Here is a 20,514-nt window from a genome sequence, read left to right on the forward strand (position 1 = left end):
TGAAGTCACAAGGTTCTGGGTACATTTGCAGCTTTTGCATTGACTGTCAGTGTTACTGGGGGCTTGGGCCCATGAGTTGGAAAATCAGATCCCAGTGGCTTTGCCTGATCTGTTTTCCTCTGTGCAGTCCCCAGGGTGTAACTGGAGTTTATTGCTGTTTATTTATTGTTGTGTGTCTGTGCCTCCCCATGAAATAACAGGGCAGAAATAGAATTCCTGATGGAGGATTTTCTCCAGTCACAACATTACTTTTCCTCCTTGACCCTTCCATGCATGCTGTTGCATCTTCCTACATAAAGAGTTACCACACTGGAAGTTCTTCTGAATTAATTTTTGCATTTAACCACTTCAGAAAAATCAGAAGTCAATTTCTTCCCCAGGTGAACAAAATTAGTTCAGTACAATGCAATTCCAGACTTTATTTTTTATTCAGAGGACTCTGTAATGCATTTCTGTTGCTTTTATTTAATTACCTGTGATGACCGAGTACTATGAATTATATTATTAGTTTTCTAACAATATAATTCATAGTATTATGAATTTTACTATTTATGTTTTTAGTTTTCTATTTTATGTGTGTATATTTAAGGAGAAACATTTGTTCTGTGTGCTTTTAAATTTCAATTAACATGTGTCTCCAGTGTCATGGCTTTTCATCAGAATTATTCATGTGGTGCCTGTTTTAAAGTGCTATTTTAGGTGAGACTCAGGGGAACTCAGTTCTGTGTTTGAATGATAATAAGAATTGCATTGGATTTTGCAGCTGTGGGCAAAATGATCCAAAAGACTTTCTTAAGACAGAAGAGAGCATAAGGGAAGCCTGCAGTGGGAAGGAAAATGCAAAATATTTACAGGGATGGTAAGAGTGGGTCCTGCTGCCCAGCCTGCCCCTGACAGACATCGTGCCCTGAGATTCCAGCCTAGCCTGCAGGGATGGAGGGGACCCACAGGAGCCTTGGGCTGTGTTCTGGGCACAGGAATTGGAGGGAAGGACGTTTGTGTACCCACAGACCTCGTCACACCCCAGCACTGCTTGGCTTCCTCAGCAGGAGATGTGAGGATGAGAAGTTCCTGTGGTCTCAGAATCCTGGATTGTTGATTTTGCACCAAGGCTGCCAAGGAAGGACATTGCATTAGGACTGCTCAGCTCTGCTTGGATCCTTTCTGTGCCAGTTTTGTACAAAGGGAAAAAAAAAATACCTCTTCACACACACTCAGGAACCAGCCTGGGCCGTGAGGCCACTGGAAACACAACGAGGCCTCTGTGCTGTGCTGAGGCTGCTCTGGGCTGTGAAAAAAGCACAAAAATCCCTACAAGAAACACAGAAATCCCTACAAGAATGTGCTGTGCCCCTGCCCAGGCACAAACCTGTGGGTGAGCTCAGGAACCAGCTGGGGGCTGCTCCTAAAAAACTCTCACTGAGGAAATCCCTCCTTGTGTGGCCACAGAGCTTGGCCACTTCACACCAACCACATGCTGTCTCCAGATACTCTGAATAATGACTACAGCAGGTAATTTTATGCTTTTTATACCATGTTTATTTAAGTTAAGGAAATAAAACTTGTCAATCAACATTGACCTTTGGTGTTTTTTATTTTATTGCCATAGGAGTTGTAAAAAGGCAAGGAAAAATAGCCCTGCCCACATTTCCTTATTTGGGTTTAGCCCTGCCCACATTTCCTTCTTTGTGTTTGGCCCCTCCCACATTTCCTTATTTAGGTTTTAGACCTGCCCACATTCCCTTATTTGGGTTTAGCCCTGCCCACATCACCTTATTTGGGTTTTAGGCCCACCCACATTTCCTTATTTGGGTTTGCCCTGCCCACATCTCCTTATTTGGGTTTAGCCCATCCCACATTTCCTTATTTGGGTTTAGCCATGCCCACATGCCCTTATTTGGGTTTTAGACATACCCACATTTCCTTATTTGGGTTTAGCCCTTCCCACATTTCCTTATTTGTTTTCAGCCCTTCCCACATTTCCTTATTTGGGTTTTAGACATGCCCACATGCCCTTATTTGGGTTTTAGACATACCCACATTTCCTTATTTGGGTTTAGCCCTTCCCACATTTCCTTATTTGTTTTCAGCCCTTCCCACATTTCCTTATTTGGGTTTTAGACATGCCCACATGCCCTTATTTGGGTTTTAGACATGCCCACATGCCCTTATTTGGGTTTTAGACATACCCACATTTCCTTATTTGGGTTTTAGACATACCCACATTTCCTTATTTGGGTTTAGCTCTTCCCACATTTCCTTATTTGTTTTAAGCCCCTCCCACATTTCCTTATTTAGGTTTAGCCATGCCCACATTCCCTTATTTGGGTTTTAGACCCACCCATATTTCCTTATTTGGGTTTAGCCCTGCCCACATTTCCTTATTTGGTTTAGCCCCTCCCACATGTCCTTATTTGGGTTTAGCCACCCTCATTTACTATTAAATTTAATAGTAAATGAGGGTGACATCACATTTCAAAGGTAGAATATAGGAGTTATCTGGATAATTAATCTTTCAGTAAATAATTAACGTGTCTTTATTTAAAATTCTTAATGTTTATCCCCTACTTGTCAAATGTGTAAAAAACAACTTTAGAAAATGAATTAAACCCCCATTTTTTTATCTTTTTAAGACATTGACAGGCTTTGTCTCCACAGATACAGAACAAGTCTCTCCATATGGAATTCTTCTTAATTTCCATTCTGGAATACTCAGGTATGGTTTGTGCATTGCTCTTCATCAAAACAGAATAACTGTCTAAATCTTGCCTTAAATCAGAAGCAGCTTCAATTTATTCTGAAATACACTAACGTGAAATGTAAAGCTTTTTAGAGTATATTTCTCTGAAATCCTGTTTTTAGCTTCTTTTAATGTTTGTAAGTATAAAAACAAAATAAGCCCCAAGGCTTCCACTTCAGCACAGTGGGGGTCAGTCACATATGCAGATAACATCATTTATTATACACACCCTCCCCCTATTTCTCTCTGCCCAGCTTATCTTTTGTCTCACATTCTGTGTGTTTACCTGAGGAATTAATTTAGAGGATTAACCCATTGTAAAAAATGTTGGTTATTGAGGGTTGGGGTTATGAAGTAGAAAAGCTGTAATTTTTGTATATAATGTAGTACTGTGGATGAGCTTCTTCATAAAAACTTCACAAAAATATTTATAAATTCTTTGCATCTATAGGAGTCTATTAGAACAATAAACAGTCATAATAAGCATTATGACAATAGATCTCAAAGTGCTCAGCAAGGTTAATTAAATTACAATTTAAAATTAGATTCTGCATTTATGTATCCCACAAGTAACTACTGAATGACCCTGGACTTCATAAGGAAACTCACTTTTTATATGAAAAAAGCTCTTAGGAAGTGCTCTGCTCTGAGACTGACAACCTGAGGTGTTTTGCAGTGAGTTTGATTTTCTCTGTTTTTACAAAAGCTTGTTTCTTTTCATAATATGCAGCTTCATTAATAAATGTTGGATAGACTGTACAGTCCCCCTGATATGGAATTACTTCTCCATCAAGAGTTAAAAATTGAGGATCACCATTCTTCAGTGGCTGCCAGTCTTGATCCTTAGGGAAAGAAAATAAATAGAATATATTTACTTTCAGGTTTTTGTATATTTTATGTGATTCTTGAGTTAATGCTAATTATGCAAATTTCTGCAGTTTATGGCAAAAGCTTTTAAAGTAATTGTTTAATCTTAATACCTCATTTTGTGTGTCTGGCCCTCATTTTCAGAATTCACTGGTAAAGTGAACTAGAAGGAAACTGCAGATGCTCACAATTGATTGAAAATTGAAAACAGACACTCGTTTTAGAATTAAAAATTAGATTTATATTTTAAAATATAAGCTGTCCTATTGGCTTTTTCTTTGTAGTGATTTTAGATTCAGTGATTCCCAAGACAGTTCCTGAAATAATGAATGTATGACCTTAGTGAGAGAACTTAACCCTAGGGGAGGTCTAAAATATTCAATAAAATCCTTGGCAATATTGGCATTTTAAATATTTATTACTAAAATATACAACAATATAACAGAAGCAACACAGGAATAAGTAGAAAATGTCACAAAAGGAAACTATTCTAGAAATTACCTGTAGTTTAGGATGAATTATTGCAATAATTTCACCATTCTTATTCCTGGGATAATCTACTTTCTCCATTATTTTAAAAACCTCGATTGTACATGGTGGAAATTCTTTGCCTAGAAAGAATAAATGTAATTTAATGTCAAGATGAAAAACTGCCTGTTAAAAAGAACACTGCATTATTTATTCTCTGCAGAATGGCTCAAATCATCAGGTTGTCCCCTCAAAGCCAAGTTGGAGAAAGATGATCCAGTCATGTATTGGGGCATATGAAGTTCAAATCTAAATTTGCTACTGAAATGTTACTTTTCATATAAAAAGACCTATTTTGTAGATGGGGAAATCAATGAAAGGTCTGTTTACTAGTGTTGCACAGCACAGAGTGATATCAGTGGTATTTAATCTTTACTATTCCAGCACAATAATGGAAATTCTGACATGCATAACTATTATTTTCTTTCTATTTCAAAAAACCCCAACCTACTGACAAAATATACTCTGAAATAATGAAAACTATTTATTTTGTCAGAGTGTGTTTTAGGTAGTGCACAGGTCTGACTTTAATTTTTTAATTCTCCCCCCACCTGTAAAGTGTCATTTTTAAAAATACTCTCCTAAAATAGTCCCTGACATGACACAGGATGTTGTGACCTCTCATACCTTCATTAAAAAGTTGCACAAAATCAAGGCCATGTTTGACAATCTTCCTCATTTTCTCTAAAACATCAGCTCTAGCAACACCTTGTGGCTGGGGCCCCACCTCGACACCTGTTTGGAGATGAGGCAGATCATTAATGTCACTTAATGTCACCACCACACATCACATGCACAGCAAAAATAAATGTCTGCTGGGCCAGTATTTAACGTTTAAGAGGGATTGTAAGGCACAGAATTATGTGGGGTTTTAAGGCAAGCAAATCCTTGTCTTTTATAAAAATATTTATAAAAAATATATGGGGGTTTTTAAATAAAAAATATATTGTAAATATTTTCTGCAGAAAGTGGGTTAATTGAGTTTAAGGATTTCTGTGTTATGTAATGATTGTGTAAATCAGAAGAATGGATAATCACATCCATTCATTTTGGTAAATATTGTCAGACAAGCAGCTCCTGGTGCTCAGAGCACTCTGTGAGCACACCTGAAAACAGCCACATTTCCAAACCATCGCTGCTGGGTTGAAAGAGCCTTTAGGTTTGATATTTACCAACAGGATGTTTTGCCACAGAGCGAGTTGTTGCATATTTCAGGCTGGGATGTTCAATCAGCAGAGCAGGACAAGGTTCTGGAGCCAAAGCGTTCTGTGGAGATGGTTTAAAAACCTTTGTCATGCAAAAGGGTTTCAAATGTTGTGCCACAAAAGATTACTGATGCAGAAGTGATTTACACAATGTCTTCAATATGTTGTCTTTATTTCAGGGCCCTCGAGGAAGTAGGACATCTTTAGAAAATGCACAAAGCTGTGTTTGTTGGTGTCTGTCCCATTAAGTGATGCCAGGCAGCTCCACTGAACCAGAACTGAGCACAGCTCTAGTCTGGAACTGCCAGCAGAAAAAAAAAATCTCCTCAGCATGGCTCCAAAAGGGAGAACTGAAATACCATTAAGCAGATTTCAACTATTTTATTTGGAGTTAGACTCCAGTTCTCTTATGGGGACACAGATTGTGAATTAAGCCTCATTTTAATCCTTATTGGCATTTTTGCTACTTGAGGCTTCTTCCTTGATGCCTGCCCACCATTACTCTTCATATAATTTTTGTCAAAAGCTCTTTAGATCATCATATATCTTTTATTAGCATTTAAAAATAATACATATAATAAGAAAAAAAGTTTGAAAATACCTTATTTCTAATGAAAAAAACACAATTAAAATCCCACATCATTGGCCCAACCTGGATTTCATCAGTCACTGTCCAGGCCACCAGAATTCAAGCAAATTCTGCTTAAAGCATCACTTCTGCAAACTACACCCTACCAAAACTTATCAGCTTCAGGAACAGCAGAATCAAACAGCTTCTAAAGACACATCACTGATAAGGAAACGTTGTCAGTACCTACTTCCATTATTTGTTACATCTCTTTATTTAATGAAATTAATGTTTAACTATTTAGCATGTGTAACCCAAATTTATCCAAGTTCCTGACAGATCAGTGTGAAAGTAGATTAAACTACATTAATTTTCATAGATGTTATTCTAAGTATTCCTCTTTGCCCATCAGTCTTATTAATGCTCATTTTAATACATGAAGATATGATGAGTTTAAATCTGAATTACCTGATATTATAATCAAATTAATAACTGCCTCTAATTAAAAAAATTCATCATATGAGTAATGAAATATTTTAAACAATTTTGCAGAAGAAAAAATAGTATATTTAAAGAAACTACAATATAATATATAGTAATACAACATTACAACTAATAATGTAATTTAATAGTTCATTTAAATTAGTTTTACCTTGATATAATGAACCATTTGAATTGTAAAGTCATCCCTGGAGTTTTCAAGAATAATGGTACCACCCATGTTAGAAGTGGTGTTGTGAAGGTCAAAAATAAGGTCATAGGCATCATCACTACCTTTGGGACCAAATATATGATTGATTTCCTGAGCCCTCCTCACTTCATATGGAATATCTTCCACCACTGGCCTGCTGTTAATATCAGCACAAAGAAATTAGTGAGCTCATTCCATGGCTTTACAGTCAACAAAATATGTATTAGCCTTTTCTTTTTACTTTAAATCCAAAACTGACTGGAATTGAAATCACCTGTTTAATTACCAAACTTAAAATTGACTGAATTTGTTGAAGAAATCAAGTATGATTGTCTAGTAATTGTTTTATTATTCTGAGTCTTGTGCAGAAGGGTATTAGAATTATTTAATCAAAGGTTGGCTGGAAAATATTTCTTCTTACATCCCAAAATTTCCCCCCTATGCATAAAACTAACTAAAAATTTTGCAAAAACATAGAGCACTTCCAAGACTGGATCCCCTTCTGTTGGAGACCATATTCAGACATCAGTTCATGATGTTTTGCCTTGGACATCACCCTCAAGGCTTTTCTAAACTGTTTTTCCTTAACCTGTTCTATTTCTTGTCTTCTCATGATCTGACCAGACTTTTACAATCTATTCCTTTAGGATCTTTAAAGCTCAGTGAAGATTTTGCTGCTTCAAATCTGTTCCTCCAAAGTTTTAATCCTTGTAATTTCAGGAGACTCTGTGTATCACATAATCCACCTTTCTGTTCTTTAGCTCTGCCTTTTGAAATTCAACATTTCTTCACGTAAAGCTGTTAATTAATACTTTTCATTGAAGCTAATGAGAATTACACCATTGCTTTCAGTAGCATTAAAATTTCACTCTCCTTTTTCTTATTTTGTAAAATAATTTATGATTTTGAAGGTTCTACACTTAAGGGAGCAGGGTGAGCTACCTCAAACACTCAGTAGAGCTGAAATAGGACCAGTCAAATTCATAGTATTTACTGAGAAATAGTAGTTTAATATGAAGGAAACCTGCAGGTGTCTTAATCTTGTGTTTTTTCAAGTGTTCTGTGTTCAAAGCAGCTGAAACCAAACAAAACTACCTTTTAATTTTAAACGGTTTTCCAAAATAAACAATTATAAGAATGGCCTCAATACTTATGTGCTAACATCTGCTTATCTTAGATGTAACAATCAACAACAAAATCCTAAGATGGAAAGCCAGATGGAAAGAAGTGTAGGTTAAGAATAACTGCCTGAAAAATATATACAGTAAGTATTCCTTTCTGTGATATTCACCTTTGCCATTAAAACTTTTCTGAAACAATTACCTGGCCAGCAACTATACTAAGAATGTTTATATAGCAAAGTACACCTCTGGAATAGATGTCTCAAAAGCACAGAAACATCAAATCCTATTAAAAATGTAAAATTAGTTACTATTTTACAGTAATTATAGACTATTTATTTTAATGTAACAAGTCAGTTAAATTATTCTGGTTTTTGCCTGTGCTTTTGCCTTAGAATAGATTATTTCTAGCTTCAAGGTTTTTTAATTTCTAGTTTTCACCTTTTGCTGTACATAACTGGAATTAAGCACACTTCTCTGATTTCTGCGCCATTCTTTCAGGTACTCAGATTTCTATGTTTAATTGCTTTTATCTGCTATTTCTTGGAAATATAATTGTATTCAGAAGAGCTCCCAAACTGAATTGCACAAGACGTGAGCAATGATGACTCTGACTCAGAACAGTGGTACTCCAATTCACACAAATGCAGCTCATCTAATGCTAATTTAAAATTATGTTTAAGATAATGTATTGGTTTGAAACTGATTCTACCAGCAATAGAAGTGAGTCTGTTAACACATGCAATTTGTTCTTTTTTTTGGGTTAAAGGTCAGTAATTTCAGTTATGTGACTGCACTGTTAAAGTAGTAGGGGAACTTGTGTTCAACATTTTAATCAGGAAAGAATTTTAAAACCCAGAAAAAGCAGAACAACAGAAAGCACAACTGCTCTTACCCAAGGCTCTCGGGGTCAAAAACCCGGTTGAGATCACAGTCAATGTACCTGGTGCACCTCTCCACAGCCCTGGGGTTGGCGAGGAATGGTTTCACCTGCACTCCTGCCCTCTGGATCTCGGCTCCATCCTGCTGCCAGTGCCTGACCAGCAGCACCCCCGATAATTCATTGCCGTGAGTGCCCCCGAAGAGCCCGACCCGCCTCACCCGGCCACACGGGCAGCTCATGCTCCAGCAAAACTTTTCTCTCTGAAGGGAAAAAAAAATAAAATAAATTCTTTCCAGTAGGAGAGTCTTTCTCCTGGTTAGGTCAGACGCAAAGGAAAGTGAGTGGATTTCTCCCAACAGTTCCCAACTCAGTTTTGAGGCGGGATTTTCCAGCCTCCCTCCCCAAGGAGCCTCCCCTTCGGTTTCTGTATTTAGTAACATCTCCGAGGCTGTTAATGGCACTGTTCCACAGTCCAAAAGTTAACTCTGGGCAGTCTTTATAATGTAGGATCTATAGGGAAATCCTGTGCTAAAGAACAGTGGAAAACACTGGTTTTACACTTAAATATCAGGCATTTTTGCACTGCAAAGTAGGTGTAACAGGTATTTTCATGTATGTTTGAAGTTACATAAGGATCATATTATATAAGGGCAGATTGATTTAAAGTGAGGAAAATAAGAATTGTATCTTGGCTCTGGTCCAGCACACAATGCTGAAACCTCAAGTATTTTCATCTAAAAAAAGCCAAAGAACAGCTGAGTTCCTCAATGCACGTCGTGGCTTGTACGACCTTTTTTGTTTTAGAAATCCTACAAACAGTGATTAGAAGGAACATGAGCTGAAATTACAGTGCAATTTATCCACGACTGACTTACCCAGAGTTCTGGCTCCAGTTCCACCTCGGGATCTGCTAACACAGACCTCTAACACATTGAAACAACTGTGCCAGGGACAACCCTCTAACTTTTGCAGTCTTTTATTAAAAAGGAAACAGATCTAGACCACGATGGGACAATAGTTCTGTTCTCTCCCCAAAAAAACTTTAGTCAGCAACTTTTCTTCCATTTCCAAAAGCATTCAGAAAGGCTTCTGAAGCTTAAGCCAAAGACCAGCTGTAACTTCCATCCTCAGAATCAAAACATTTAGAATAAAAGGACTTATTAACAGAAAAATAAGCTTTATTACTGTAAACGACAGAAGTATTTGCAATTGGTATATGACTCATGATATAAACATAACAAATATTAGATTGCAAGAGAATAAAGAATGTTTATTGAACAATTCCTTTTTATTAGAATTATACTCCAGTGACTGAGAGAATATTTGGCTGAAAGGCTTTATATCCCAGGCTGACAGACTGTAGGTCTAGGAAAAACTGAGCACAGGATTTATCTAGAATCGTTCTGCCAGGAATATAATTTCTACAGAAGTTTCTCTCTATGTTTCAGTTCACACATTCAGATTTTGCTGAAGCTTACAGTGAGTTAATACAGAGAGACTGTTTGCTTAAATATTCAACTGTATTACTCTGTACTTAGAAGCTGTCAGATATTTAATCAGAATGAGTAATTTATTAAACAAAGCAGTAAAGTTGCATTTTACAGCACTGGACAGTGTGTACTGTCCTTTGACCCCTATCTCTCTTCAGCAGTGGTGCCAGAATGGGGAGTGACAACACCCAAAACCACAACTCACACTCTGAATCTGGGTTTGTTGAATTTAAACACAGCACAAGTCTGAAGAGTAAACAGCAAAATGCAAACATGCAGAGCTGGAACATTTAGTTTATCTTTTATTCCTGCTGGCATTGTAATGGTTGTAATTCCTTCCAAAGCACTGAATGAAACACAGAGATGTCTGTGCACTTAATTAACATGCAAGAAGTTTGTCTCCTAAGAGAGGTTTTAGGACAGAGACAGTGAATTTCCAAACATGGGTTTAGGAACTAAACCCATGGAAGCTTCTTTTATCCCCTCAGAGCAGTTCCCATCCAAACACTTTAACTCCTGGTGTCCCCAGGACCCGCCAATTTGGAAATGAATGGAAATTCACATGGAAAGTTTTCACTCTTCAGGGTTAAACACTGGGACCCATCCCTTATTCCTGTGCTCTGCCAATACTCACACTCTGAAAAAGGAGTGGGATATTTAGTTTAGTAAGGATCCAGATTGGTTTGATGTTCTACATACAGATCTTTGGGAGTGCTTCTGAAAGAAAAGGTTTATTAAAACAGGACAAGATCCAGTCGTGCCAAGCACTCAGATTTTAGGCAGTAACCACCCATGTGTAAAAGCCGAAGAGACAAACAGGGTGAAGAATGCTTTTACTTTTATTTACAGCCACTTTTGTGCTCACACACTTCTGCAGATTCAGCTCCTACCCCGGGCTTTCTGAGGATGACACTACACCGGTTCCTCGGGGGCGGGGATAATTAATGAAATCCCACCGGGGGTTGATTAAAGGGTTCTTGTATCTCCCGGCCGGGCACGGCCGCTCCCGCCGTGCCCTCAGCGGCTGGGAACGGGGCTTCGCCTTCCCGCCATTTCCGCACCGCCTGAGGCGCGAGCGCGCGGACCAGTGACCGTTATTTTTGGCGGGCTTCGCCTGAGGGCTTCGCCTGAGGGCTTCACCTGAGGGCTGACCCTCAGCCCCGTCCCTCAGGGCTGAACCGTCAGAACTGACCCTCAGCCCCGTCCCTCAGGGCTGAACCGTCAGGGCTGACCTTCAGGACTGACCCTCAGCCTTGTCCCTGAGGTCTCTCCCTCAGCCTGGTAAGTGCTGACTCTCAACATGGCCCTGACCCTCAGCCCCGCTCCCTCAGGGCCTGGAATCTGCAAAGAGCAGATTGCATCTTAGGCGTGCACCTGTGAATCTTCTAAATTCAGTACAGCTGGTTCTGTTTTTTAGGGCTTGTGTTTGAAATTATGCCAATCACTGGTGCTGCAGTGTTAAGAGGAGCTGCCATAAAATCATGTGAAATTTGGATGTGTTTGCAGCACTAATTATTTTGCTTTGTTTATCCGACTTCCATACAGCAAATTTGGAAAAATCCGTCCATTGCTGCCTGTTAAGATTCAGCAAAGAAATGAAAAGGAGTTTAGCTGACACACCGGCTCGGAGCACAGCAGGTACCAGCCCTTCTTATGTGCCCTCCTGTTCACACCTCATTATGCTTTTATAGAGACATAAAATACATTTATGTATGTAGTATTCATAGAGGATATTCAGTATTTAGCCCTAAATCTCCATTTCCTGAGTGGACTTGCATGGGTTACCTGTTTATTGCAGCACAGGGTGAGATTTTAGATGGATTCAGGGAACTGGTCACTGAGAGAAAGGTTTCACTAATGGGATTATGTGCAGGACAGAGGGCTGGGAGCATAAATTCTGTGAGGGAATGGCCTTTTATGTGTTTATTAAATGCAATTCTTATGTGTAATGTAAAATAATTAACTAATTTTATTTACTTGTTTTAAGTGTGGGTTGTGTACCCTTTTGCAATTAATATAGCATTACTTAAATTTTAATTTTAGGTTGTCTGCCTGTACCGCTGTTCAATCAGAAAAAAAGAACTAGACAGCCCCTCACTTCAAATCCACTTAGAAATGAACCAGACACTGGTTCTGGGACTCGTAGTTATGACTCCTCTCCCTCATCATTCGGTAAATAAGACATTTTATTTTTTTTTACTGCCTCTAAATCCAAATAAATCTTAACTTACTGATTGTTTTCTATGCAATCAGACATTGTCTTTATCAAGAACTATATGCATCCTTTATATTTATTTCTGAAAAGTTCATTATGTAAAAATTGTTCTCCAGGAAATTTCTTTCTCCTCTGTACAATTGAGCTTTTTATACTTCGTGCCTAGAGGGAGTTTGACTCTTTGTGTGATGGAGAATGAAGTAGCACTGGCATTTAAATAGAGTCTCTTGAAACTGACCTTTTGTTTTCAGTTGATTTCAATCAACATTCAAGTCCTGTGTTACAAGAAGAAACATTTGTAAGATGTCATTCTTGTAGTTGAGAAAGGAACTTCTGTTCTTCAAATTGGGCTTGGAAGGAACGGTGCAGAACTCTGCTTTTAGTGCTTTCATTATGTTTTACTTGTAACAAAGTTTCAAAGTTTTCTCACAATAAAATCTCTGTTGCTAGTAAATTTAATGTTTGTAACTGAACTATTGTCTAGAAAAGCAACCTACTTGTTAGAAGTTGTCTTATAATTACAAATATCAAAGCATCACATTCCCCTTATTTCTTTTTTCTTCCTCCTTCCTATGTGAGCCTGTTTGTGGGACGTTAAACAGAGTTGGAGGCCTACAAAGACTTACTACCTTTCAGTCTTTTCCATTTTTATCAATATTCCGTGCTTTGTCTTTTGAAAATTAGGCTGGGGAACTGCAAACCCAGAAGTGGATGAACTGCAGAAAGCAGCAAACAGTGGGTATGTAAAAAGCAAGTTATTTGTTGCTTTTTTGATTTTTATTTGGATGTTGTTTCCTGAACAATCCATGTGTGTGTTACAATAACGCTGCTGCTGTGTCACTGATACTTTAAACTTGTCTTTGAAAGCCAAGCAGAACATCCGATGGCTCCTTCCCTTATGAAACCACCAAATGCATCAAAGTTTCATTTAGCAAATGCTGGAAAAAACGTGTCTGCCTGCAGGTTGGTGAAGCCTTTAATGTCTATAACCCTTCCTTTTTGTTCTTATGTGAAAATGCATCTCACATTTTCCCATATGCCTGTAGCAGTTAAAGCAACCCTTTTAATCTCACTCTCAGAGGAAACCTTGTTTATTTTATTTTAGAGTTATGAAAATATGTGAATTTTGGGGCAGGAAAGATCCCTTACCCAGGGCAGGACAGTAACTGAGCAGGGTTTTAAGGCCTGTTGAACTCAGATAGATTTATGCACAGGTGTAATCACTGCCCTGTATATGGATAAATTTGATGTAAACTCAAGTGAGTGTGGAGATATTTAAAGCTAAATCAACAATTTATGCATTGCTTTTATATTCTTTAATCACATAGCTCAGTATTGAGAAGAGGTACTGTGATACTGAACTGTTGTATTGCAGGAACAGAAGTGAATATACTCCTTTAGGTAAAACAGCAAATTCAAGATCTGATAATGGAACTTCTCAGAAGTTTGAGAACTTTCCAAGCAGTTTGAAAACTGTCCAGCAGCAAAACCACCCTGACAGTCGTAACCCATCCCAGCTCATCAAAACAGACACAGCCAAAGGAAAGTGGCCAGTGAAACCCAACACTGTGGCAAGAAATCTGCAGGATCAGAGTCCAGCATATAAATTTAACTACAAAACTCAGCAAAATAAAATGAATGAAAACCAGTTTGGCTGTGTCCCAGAAGATAAAAGTCAGGTAAAACTTATGGGCAGGGTTAATAGGAAAGACACAATGAAGAAAGTAGTAAAGAAAGAAAACTGGTGGAAGATGATGAGGTTTTCATCAGCTCAAGCTGCCTAAGTAAAACCTGGAGTTTCTGGAAATTTAGAATTGAGATTTTCTGTATGCTACTGTAATCATCTAAAACCCTCAGTAAAGTGGCAGGGAGTTGTTTGTATATTCTGAACAAATGCCCTAATTTTAATATAATTATTGCATATTTAACCTAATAAATAAATGCCTATGTGCCCTTTGAAATTGCAAGTGTGCATGTCTAACTTAAGCTTTTGTCTTCATCTGAAAGGAAATTTCATCATCTCAAGTGAAAACTAAAATTAAAAAGAATTCTTTGCGAATCCTGTCTGCAGTCATTCAGAGTGTGAGGCACTGGAGCCAGTATGCCTATAAAACTGCACTGCTGTTTGAAGTTTTAGGTAAGCATCATAAATTATAATAATGTAATCTGATAATAATGCTAGGGCAACAAAAAGTGAGAATTTTTCAATGGCTGAAATAAACCACAAAATACTGGCATGAACACCATCTAATTTCCCTTCCATTCAGCTATCAAAGGTGACTGAAACAGGTATGAAATTTACACTTCAGTCATTCTCCAACATCAAGTTTTTCTATCCTCTTTCTTTCCTTGTTTTTAGAACATGTTAATTTCCTATTTAGTAGGAATCTTCTGTAGAGTGATACAGTTTTAGAATATTTTTTAATAGAATTAATCTTGGAATGATTAATTTTTGCTTAATGGGACAGGCACACTGGATTCTGCAGTCACACCTGGAGCGTATGGAGCAAAGAACTTTCTTCTGAGAGATGGAAAGGAGACCATGCCTTGTGTGTTTTATGAAATTGTGAGTATTCAGTGTCCACACATAACACAGTCACCACTGGCTCCAATCCTTTCCAAAGAAAACATAAATTCACAGTGCAAAAGACAGGCTGAATGTTTTTATCATATTGTTCCCAATTTAGAGCAATACTCACTACTTAGGCATCCTCAGACTTCTGTTTCAGAAAAACAGGTGAGGTTTTGAGTTTAGTTTTTAAGTAGCTGATAACAGGAACAAAGGTGATGTAGAGGTTTTCTGTTTGATGTAGCCCTCAGGAGCAGCCATGTGGAGAGCTTTTTTGTGAGGTGATGTAATTGTTTTGTGTGTTTATTGTGCTTTGATGAAGGACCGTGAGCTTCCACGACTCATTAGAGGTCGAGTGCACAGGTGCATGGGAACCTATGATGCAAAAAAGAACATTTTCAAGTGCGTCTCTGTAAGACCAGCAACTGCTCAAGAACAGAACACTTTCCAAGACTTTGTTAAAGTTGCAGATGTTGAGATGACAGCATATGTAAAAACTATGAATGAAATGTAAAAGTCAAAATGGTTGTCCAAACCCCAGTTTTAACTAATTGTTACCCATAAAGGCTGGACATGCTACAATTTACCAAAATTACCAGTGAAAATCTGGTTAAACATTTGAAAATATCACTGTGCTGTGTTATCCAACAAATGCTGTGTTGTGTTCATTGGGTTCCCATTTATGTGTTACCTGATTGATGTTTTTTTGAAAAAATAAATAATCAGTATAATACCTGTATAAAATAACAACAGACCCTGAGGCTGTAGGAAGATTCCCAAGGACACAGAGGAAGTAGAAAGGAAAGAATTATTAGAACACAGAACTTCCTTGCCTTTGCCATGGAAATGTCTTTCATGACAGATGGACCGTGTACATGTTTATGTGCCTTTGCCTTCAAACATTACCTTTCATAGGTTATTCCTGCTGTTCCTATTTCCCTTTCCTCTACTTCAGAAGCTTTGTAGCAGATCTCTTGGGAATTGCAAAACAAAAGAGTTGTCAAGAAAATAGCAAACAGTATGGGGATTTTTTTTTTATTATTTTATTATACAGTGTTGGCAATTGGAAATTTCACATTTAAAATAATTGAAATATTGTATCCAACAAGTCAAATACAGAAAACAGTTAATATTCTAAAAAGGAGCCAGCTAGTCAACGCAGAAACACATTAATGGAAAATACAGCTTTTAGTTACACTTAAAAAATTATAGATTTAGAATAAAACTTGAACCTGGTCCAGCAAATTGTAACAGGAAAACGCTTTTACACAGTTTAACCGCAGACAGTTTTTATTTAAAAAAGTGATCTGTCAGTGTGAGCACAGGCAGTGCCAGCAGCAGGTGAGATCTGAAGGATGTGCTTTACCAGCTGCTGCCAGGATCACTGGAATTATCACCACACCTTCAGTGTGAGGTGGGCTCAGAGCACGGGTGCTTCAGGGAGGGTTTTGCCAGTTGCAGAGGTCATGTACACGTGTTTGTTTTATTTAAATATTATAAAAACGTTATAAAATGTTAAAGGAAGCTCCAATGGAAGCATTAGCTTGACTCATAAAAGGTGCAGAATTTTGCAGGATGCAAAGGTTGATGATTTGCACAAGAGAAGTTGAGCTTTAAGAAGTAAAGGAATTCATACAGCAGTGTTGTGAATTGTGAGACTGCTGTAACAGTAATTTAAAACAGCTTCCAGTTAAGTGATTGATGCTTCCAGTTTTGCACATGTGAAACTTAGGTTAATAAGTAATGACAGGAATAGGTCCTTTGTCTACTAGGTATGTTATGGCTGTTAATAAAAATCCAAATTAATTTTTCTTTTCAGGAAGTGTTTAGATCTTTGCAAAAGAAGTTTCTATTTGACACTAACAAATCACTTTTTCTAGTGAAACATTAAGTGAACAGTCGTAAACATTACACAAAACAGAAGAAACCCTACTCAATACAGTTTATACACACTACTCAACATTTTTCAGTTGTTGGGTGATTTTTTTTCTTGACCATATTGATCCTGTCTTGTATAATGGTTCTAGTGTAAAGGCACAGGTTGGTTAGGAAAGAAAAGCCTGCATCTCTGTCTTTCTACTATGTGGTGATTCTTTTCTTTTTGCATGTTGTTTGTTATTCCTCACTTTTCTGACTCTCACATGAAAATTATCAATCTCAGCCATTCATTAAAAAAAGTGTAAGACATCACTGAAAAGCACATTAATATACAGAAGTGACTGAAATTTATTCTTCTTACTTTAGGGCATTCCTTCAGCCTATTTTGTTAAATATGTGGAAGATTTAATTTCTCAGTCCCTGTGAGCAGAAGTGCAGAGCACTCCTGCTCTCTTTCTCAGTGTACTCAATTCTGCATTGGAATCTGCATTTTCAAAGAACTTGCTAAGTTTCTGTGCAGAAATTGCTTTTAGAGTGCATGGAAATGTAAGAACAGGACAATTATTTTGGAAAACAATGCAATGTTCCATTGAAGTTTAGAAGGGTGAGGAATGTAAACAAGACTGCAGAAGTCTTTGATGTATATTGAAATAACACAGTGATTGTTCTGTTTGCATTTTCTTATACATCCTCAACATGTCTCTGTCTGTCCCTTCATGTACACCTTCCATGAAAAAAAATAAAAATTCAGGAATCAGTTGGACTCAGCTAAGTGAAGAATAATAAATTTGATCACCTGGTTTGTGCCAAAATACAAAACTAAGAAGTACACCTCTGAATTAAATATAATCTATGTGATTTTTCTTTTTAATAAATAATAGAAAATAAAAGATGAGAATAGAATTAGAATTAAAATTTTATTTTAAATGAAAAAACACAACAGTGGTGTGAGATTAGAACCCAATGTTTCTTTTGCTTAAGGCAATCAAGTGCACTTATTTCAATGCTTGATAATGAATTCAGTGCTATTGTGGAAATCAGAGCTCACAAAATTCCATACAGACTAATGAAATATGGCCATTTGTACTTCTGACACAGCAGCAGATTTTTGCTGGTCATGTTCAATAGCATTTCACTTCACTTTTTTGTTTTACAATCTGGACTAAATTGCAATGGAAATACTGGAATTAGTTCATTCTGGCTTGTATTATCACTACAGATAAGGGCCATTGGGCACAGACTTTTTTGTAAACAGAGATTTTTTTCTTTTCAGCCTTAAACAACAAAACCCAAAATCTATAGCTGTCATATTTCAAAATATTTTGTTAAAGTCCACTTAGAATTATAATTTAGGAAATAATGAGAACAAATTCTTAGGGATTTTTTTTTTCCTGTTATTAAAGTATTAAATCATCATGAAGCCTTTGGAAGTACTTGGAGTTCTCAGAAAAAAAGAAATTTCAGTTTTACCCAGGACTTCATGAAGATGTCTCTATATCTTGGCAATTGGAGCAGAAGTAAAAACTGTGCCCAGAACTTACAATATGCAGGTGCTGCTAATATATATAGATTAAAAAGAAACTTTTCTTGTATACAGTTTTTTTAGCTATCAATCTTAATTTTAGGCTGTGGCTACTCGTAGGTGCTTTTTCACTAATCAAAATAATTGTAACAAAATATCATTATTGATTTTCAAGTTACTGGGTTCATAAAAGTTCTGACATTTCACAATATATCAAAAGTGAATTGAAGCTTTTAAAACTCACAATTTTGAGACACAAAAGAAACTGGGAGGTAGACAGATGTTTTGAGGATAAACTGATTCTTTTTTTGTCTAAGGCAGTATGCCATGGTGTGGTTAGAGCAGTGTGAAGGCTGCTGATTGATCCTATTTCAATTCCAGAGCGTTCGCTGCTCGTGCTTACGGAAGACTTTCAATGCACTTTTGGTCTTTGTCAGTGTGACCTTCTCTTCCCCATCTCCTCTCCTCTCTTTAGCAACACAGCCAACTGGAAGTGCTTCAAGAATTTCTGCCCATTAGTGTAGACAGGAATGTTCTGTTCTTAGACAGTAATAAAATACTATAAAATAGTAGGTATTGGAGTTGGAGATATGTGCTCTTTTGGTGCATATTTTGCAAAGAATGGTAAAAAGACAGACAACATGACCCCAACAATTGCCAGCATGTACCCCCATCCAATCTGGCAGTCTCCTGCATAGTAGATGTCTGAGTTCTCACAGAATCTCTTCACAGTAGCAGAGTTGAAACCAAAAGGGTAAACCAAAAGCCCAGAAGCCATTATGAACACTAGAGAGGAGAAAAAAAAAATCACACCAGTTATTATCAAGCATTAATTCCTTTAGAAAAAAGGAATCCTAATTTTAGAAAGGCAAATATCTATTATATTAAAATCAATGGGAAAAGGCATAGCTTATAAAACCCCCTTGTGATTGGCAGATTATCCTCCTTTTCATAATTACCTCTTGTGAACAGCAGTGGTGTGACAAGGCAGCAAGTTGGGATTTTTTTCATGAGAACTCTTGCCATTAAATAACTTCAGAAACGCTGTGATCCAAATTATGTAGCCATGTAAAAAGTAACGTGGTTCAGATAAAATGGAATCCAGAGGAGAAGAATTCCTAAGTTGGCAGATTCCAAACCAGCTTCACCTTCTTCTCAGCAGCATTTTTGTGCTTGAGACAAACAATTACTTTGTTCTGCCAAATAGAAACTTTCATTGAAAGAGTTCAAATACAATTTTTTAGATTCTGCTGGTGAGGTTGTGATAATGTGAGATTCATTGGTACCGACTCAAATTGTTTAAAACATCCTGCATTTGAATAACTGATGAAAACCAACACCATCTATCTTCTTTTTATTTATTTATTTTATGTCTCTTGGCATTGGAAGGCCAGGCTTGCCTCCTGCAATAACCCTGCATTACCCATTGGCTTTTAAGAGAACTTCACAGATTTTAGTCTTTAAGGAATCCATGTCATATTCAAATATCAATTTATGCAGGTTATTGAATCAACAGCAGAACCACTTTTCCAACTTTGAAAATAAGACTGCCCAAGGTATAACTCATGAGTAAGATAAAGATGCATGAAAATCCCCCAGGGACAACTCTTGGAAGCTGATTCTGCCCAGCTTGGAAGTGGAAAGGGGCTGAGCCAGGCTGATGTGAGGGGTTACAGCTCCTTTTGCCTGAGACAGCACTGAGAAACCACATTTTCTTCTCCATCCCTTCTGCTAATCAATTACCACTGTATTTAAAATCTCTACTCTATTTTAAAAAGCTTTATTTTATGTACTAAAAAGATACCATGGACCAGTCCCTTTTCCTCTCTTCCCCTTTTCCAGGGCAGTGTTTTGTTCAAATTCAGGGAAGTGATTCAAGCAGCAACCAGAATTAACAGTTATGTTTGAGCTGATAGATAATTCATAACCAGCAAACATCTAATGAAACATTAGGAGTATAAAACAAACACTGTGTGCTGTTCTCTGTGTTTGTGATTGCCTTTCAGGTAGGGCATGTGCATATTACTCCAATTATAATATTGGAGAGGCTTAATCTAAAAAATATCCACTAAAAAAGGGCAATCACTCATTAATCTTTTTTAATTAAAAAACACTTTAATTAGCTGGGGGCTAGATGAAGTCCAAAAGTTTAACACACAGCCTGTTGAGTCTCTGAATAATTTGAATTAAACCTTTCCTTCTAGTCCAAATGGAACTGCTGAGTTAATCCCTTGTTG

The 20,514-nt window shown here is 37.2% G+C and overlaps 3 protein-coding genes across 5 annotated transcripts in view; 1 reads left to right on the top strand and 2 right to left on the bottom strand.

The window, feature by feature from the left end:
- Positions 1-2,519: 2,519 nt before the first annotated feature.
- ASPA (aspartoacylase) overlaps positions 2,520-20,514 on the bottom strand; it is a 47,148-nt gene continuing 29,153 nt past the window's right edge. Inside the window, exons 1-7 of one of the 3 annotated variants that reach the window (XM_058037396.1) lie at positions 9,479-9,494; positions 8,616-8,863; positions 6,561-6,756; positions 5,308-5,401; positions 4,763-4,870; positions 4,109-4,218; positions 2,520-3,582 (exon numbers count right to left, since the gene is read on the bottom strand). In XM_058037396.1, the coding sequence (XP_057893379.1) occupies positions 3,370-3,582; positions 4,109-4,218; positions 4,763-4,870; positions 5,308-5,401; positions 6,561-6,756; positions 8,616-8,842 (948 nt within the window). In that variant the 5' untranslated portion in view covers positions 8,843-8,863; positions 9,479-9,494 and the 3' untranslated portion in view covers positions 2,520-3,369. Of the gene's footprint in view, positions 3,583-4,108; positions 4,219-4,762; positions 4,871-5,307; positions 5,402-6,560; positions 6,757-8,615; positions 8,930-9,478; positions 9,495-20,514 lie in introns of those variants that run through there. The other 2 variants (XM_058037395.1, XM_058037397.1) reach the window with 2 other exon arrangements.
- Positions 11,689-15,391, top strand: SPATA22 (spermatogenesis associated 22). Its single transcript, XM_058037394.1, has 8 exons — positions 11,689-11,731; positions 12,137-12,265; positions 12,993-13,047; positions 13,176-13,271; positions 13,684-13,987; positions 14,316-14,445; positions 14,777-14,874; positions 15,200-15,391. The coding sequence occupies exons 1-8, from the start codon at positions 11,689-11,691 to the stop codon at positions 15,389-15,391; spliced, it is 1,047 nt and encodes a 348-aa protein (XP_057893377.1).
- LHFPL7 (LHFPL tetraspan subfamily member 7) overlaps positions 15,904-20,514 on the bottom strand; it is a 56,772-nt gene continuing 52,161 nt past the window's right edge. The window contains exon 3 of the mRNA XM_058037398.1: positions 15,904-19,063. Within this exon, the coding sequence (XP_057893381.1) occupies positions 18,837-19,063 (227 nt within the window). The 3' untranslated portion in view covers positions 15,904-18,836. The remainder of the gene's footprint in view (positions 19,064-20,514) is intronic.

Source organism: Melospiza georgiana, chromosome 19, assembly GCF_028018845.1.
Source record: "Melospiza georgiana isolate bMelGeo1 chromosome 19, bMelGeo1.pri, whole genome shotgun sequence".
NCBI lineage: Eukaryota > Metazoa > Chordata > Aves > Passeriformes > Passerellidae > Melospiza > Melospiza georgiana.

What these genes read in the sequence shown, in the direction of transcription:
- SPATA22 (XM_058037394.1), top strand. Translation starts at nt 11,689, where the DNA reads ATGAAAAGGAGTTTAGCTGACACACCGGCTCGGAGCACAGCAG. An exon ending in AAAAACGTGTCTGCCTGCAG is followed by an intron (nt 13,272 to 13,683) that starts GTTGGTGAAGCC and finishes GTTGTATTGCAG; the next exon opens with GAACAGAAGTGAATATACTC. An exon ending in TCCCAGAAGATAAAAGTCAG is followed by an intron (nt 13,988 to 14,315) that starts GTAAAACTTATG and finishes TTCATCTGAAAG; the next exon opens with GAAATTTCATCATCTCAAGT.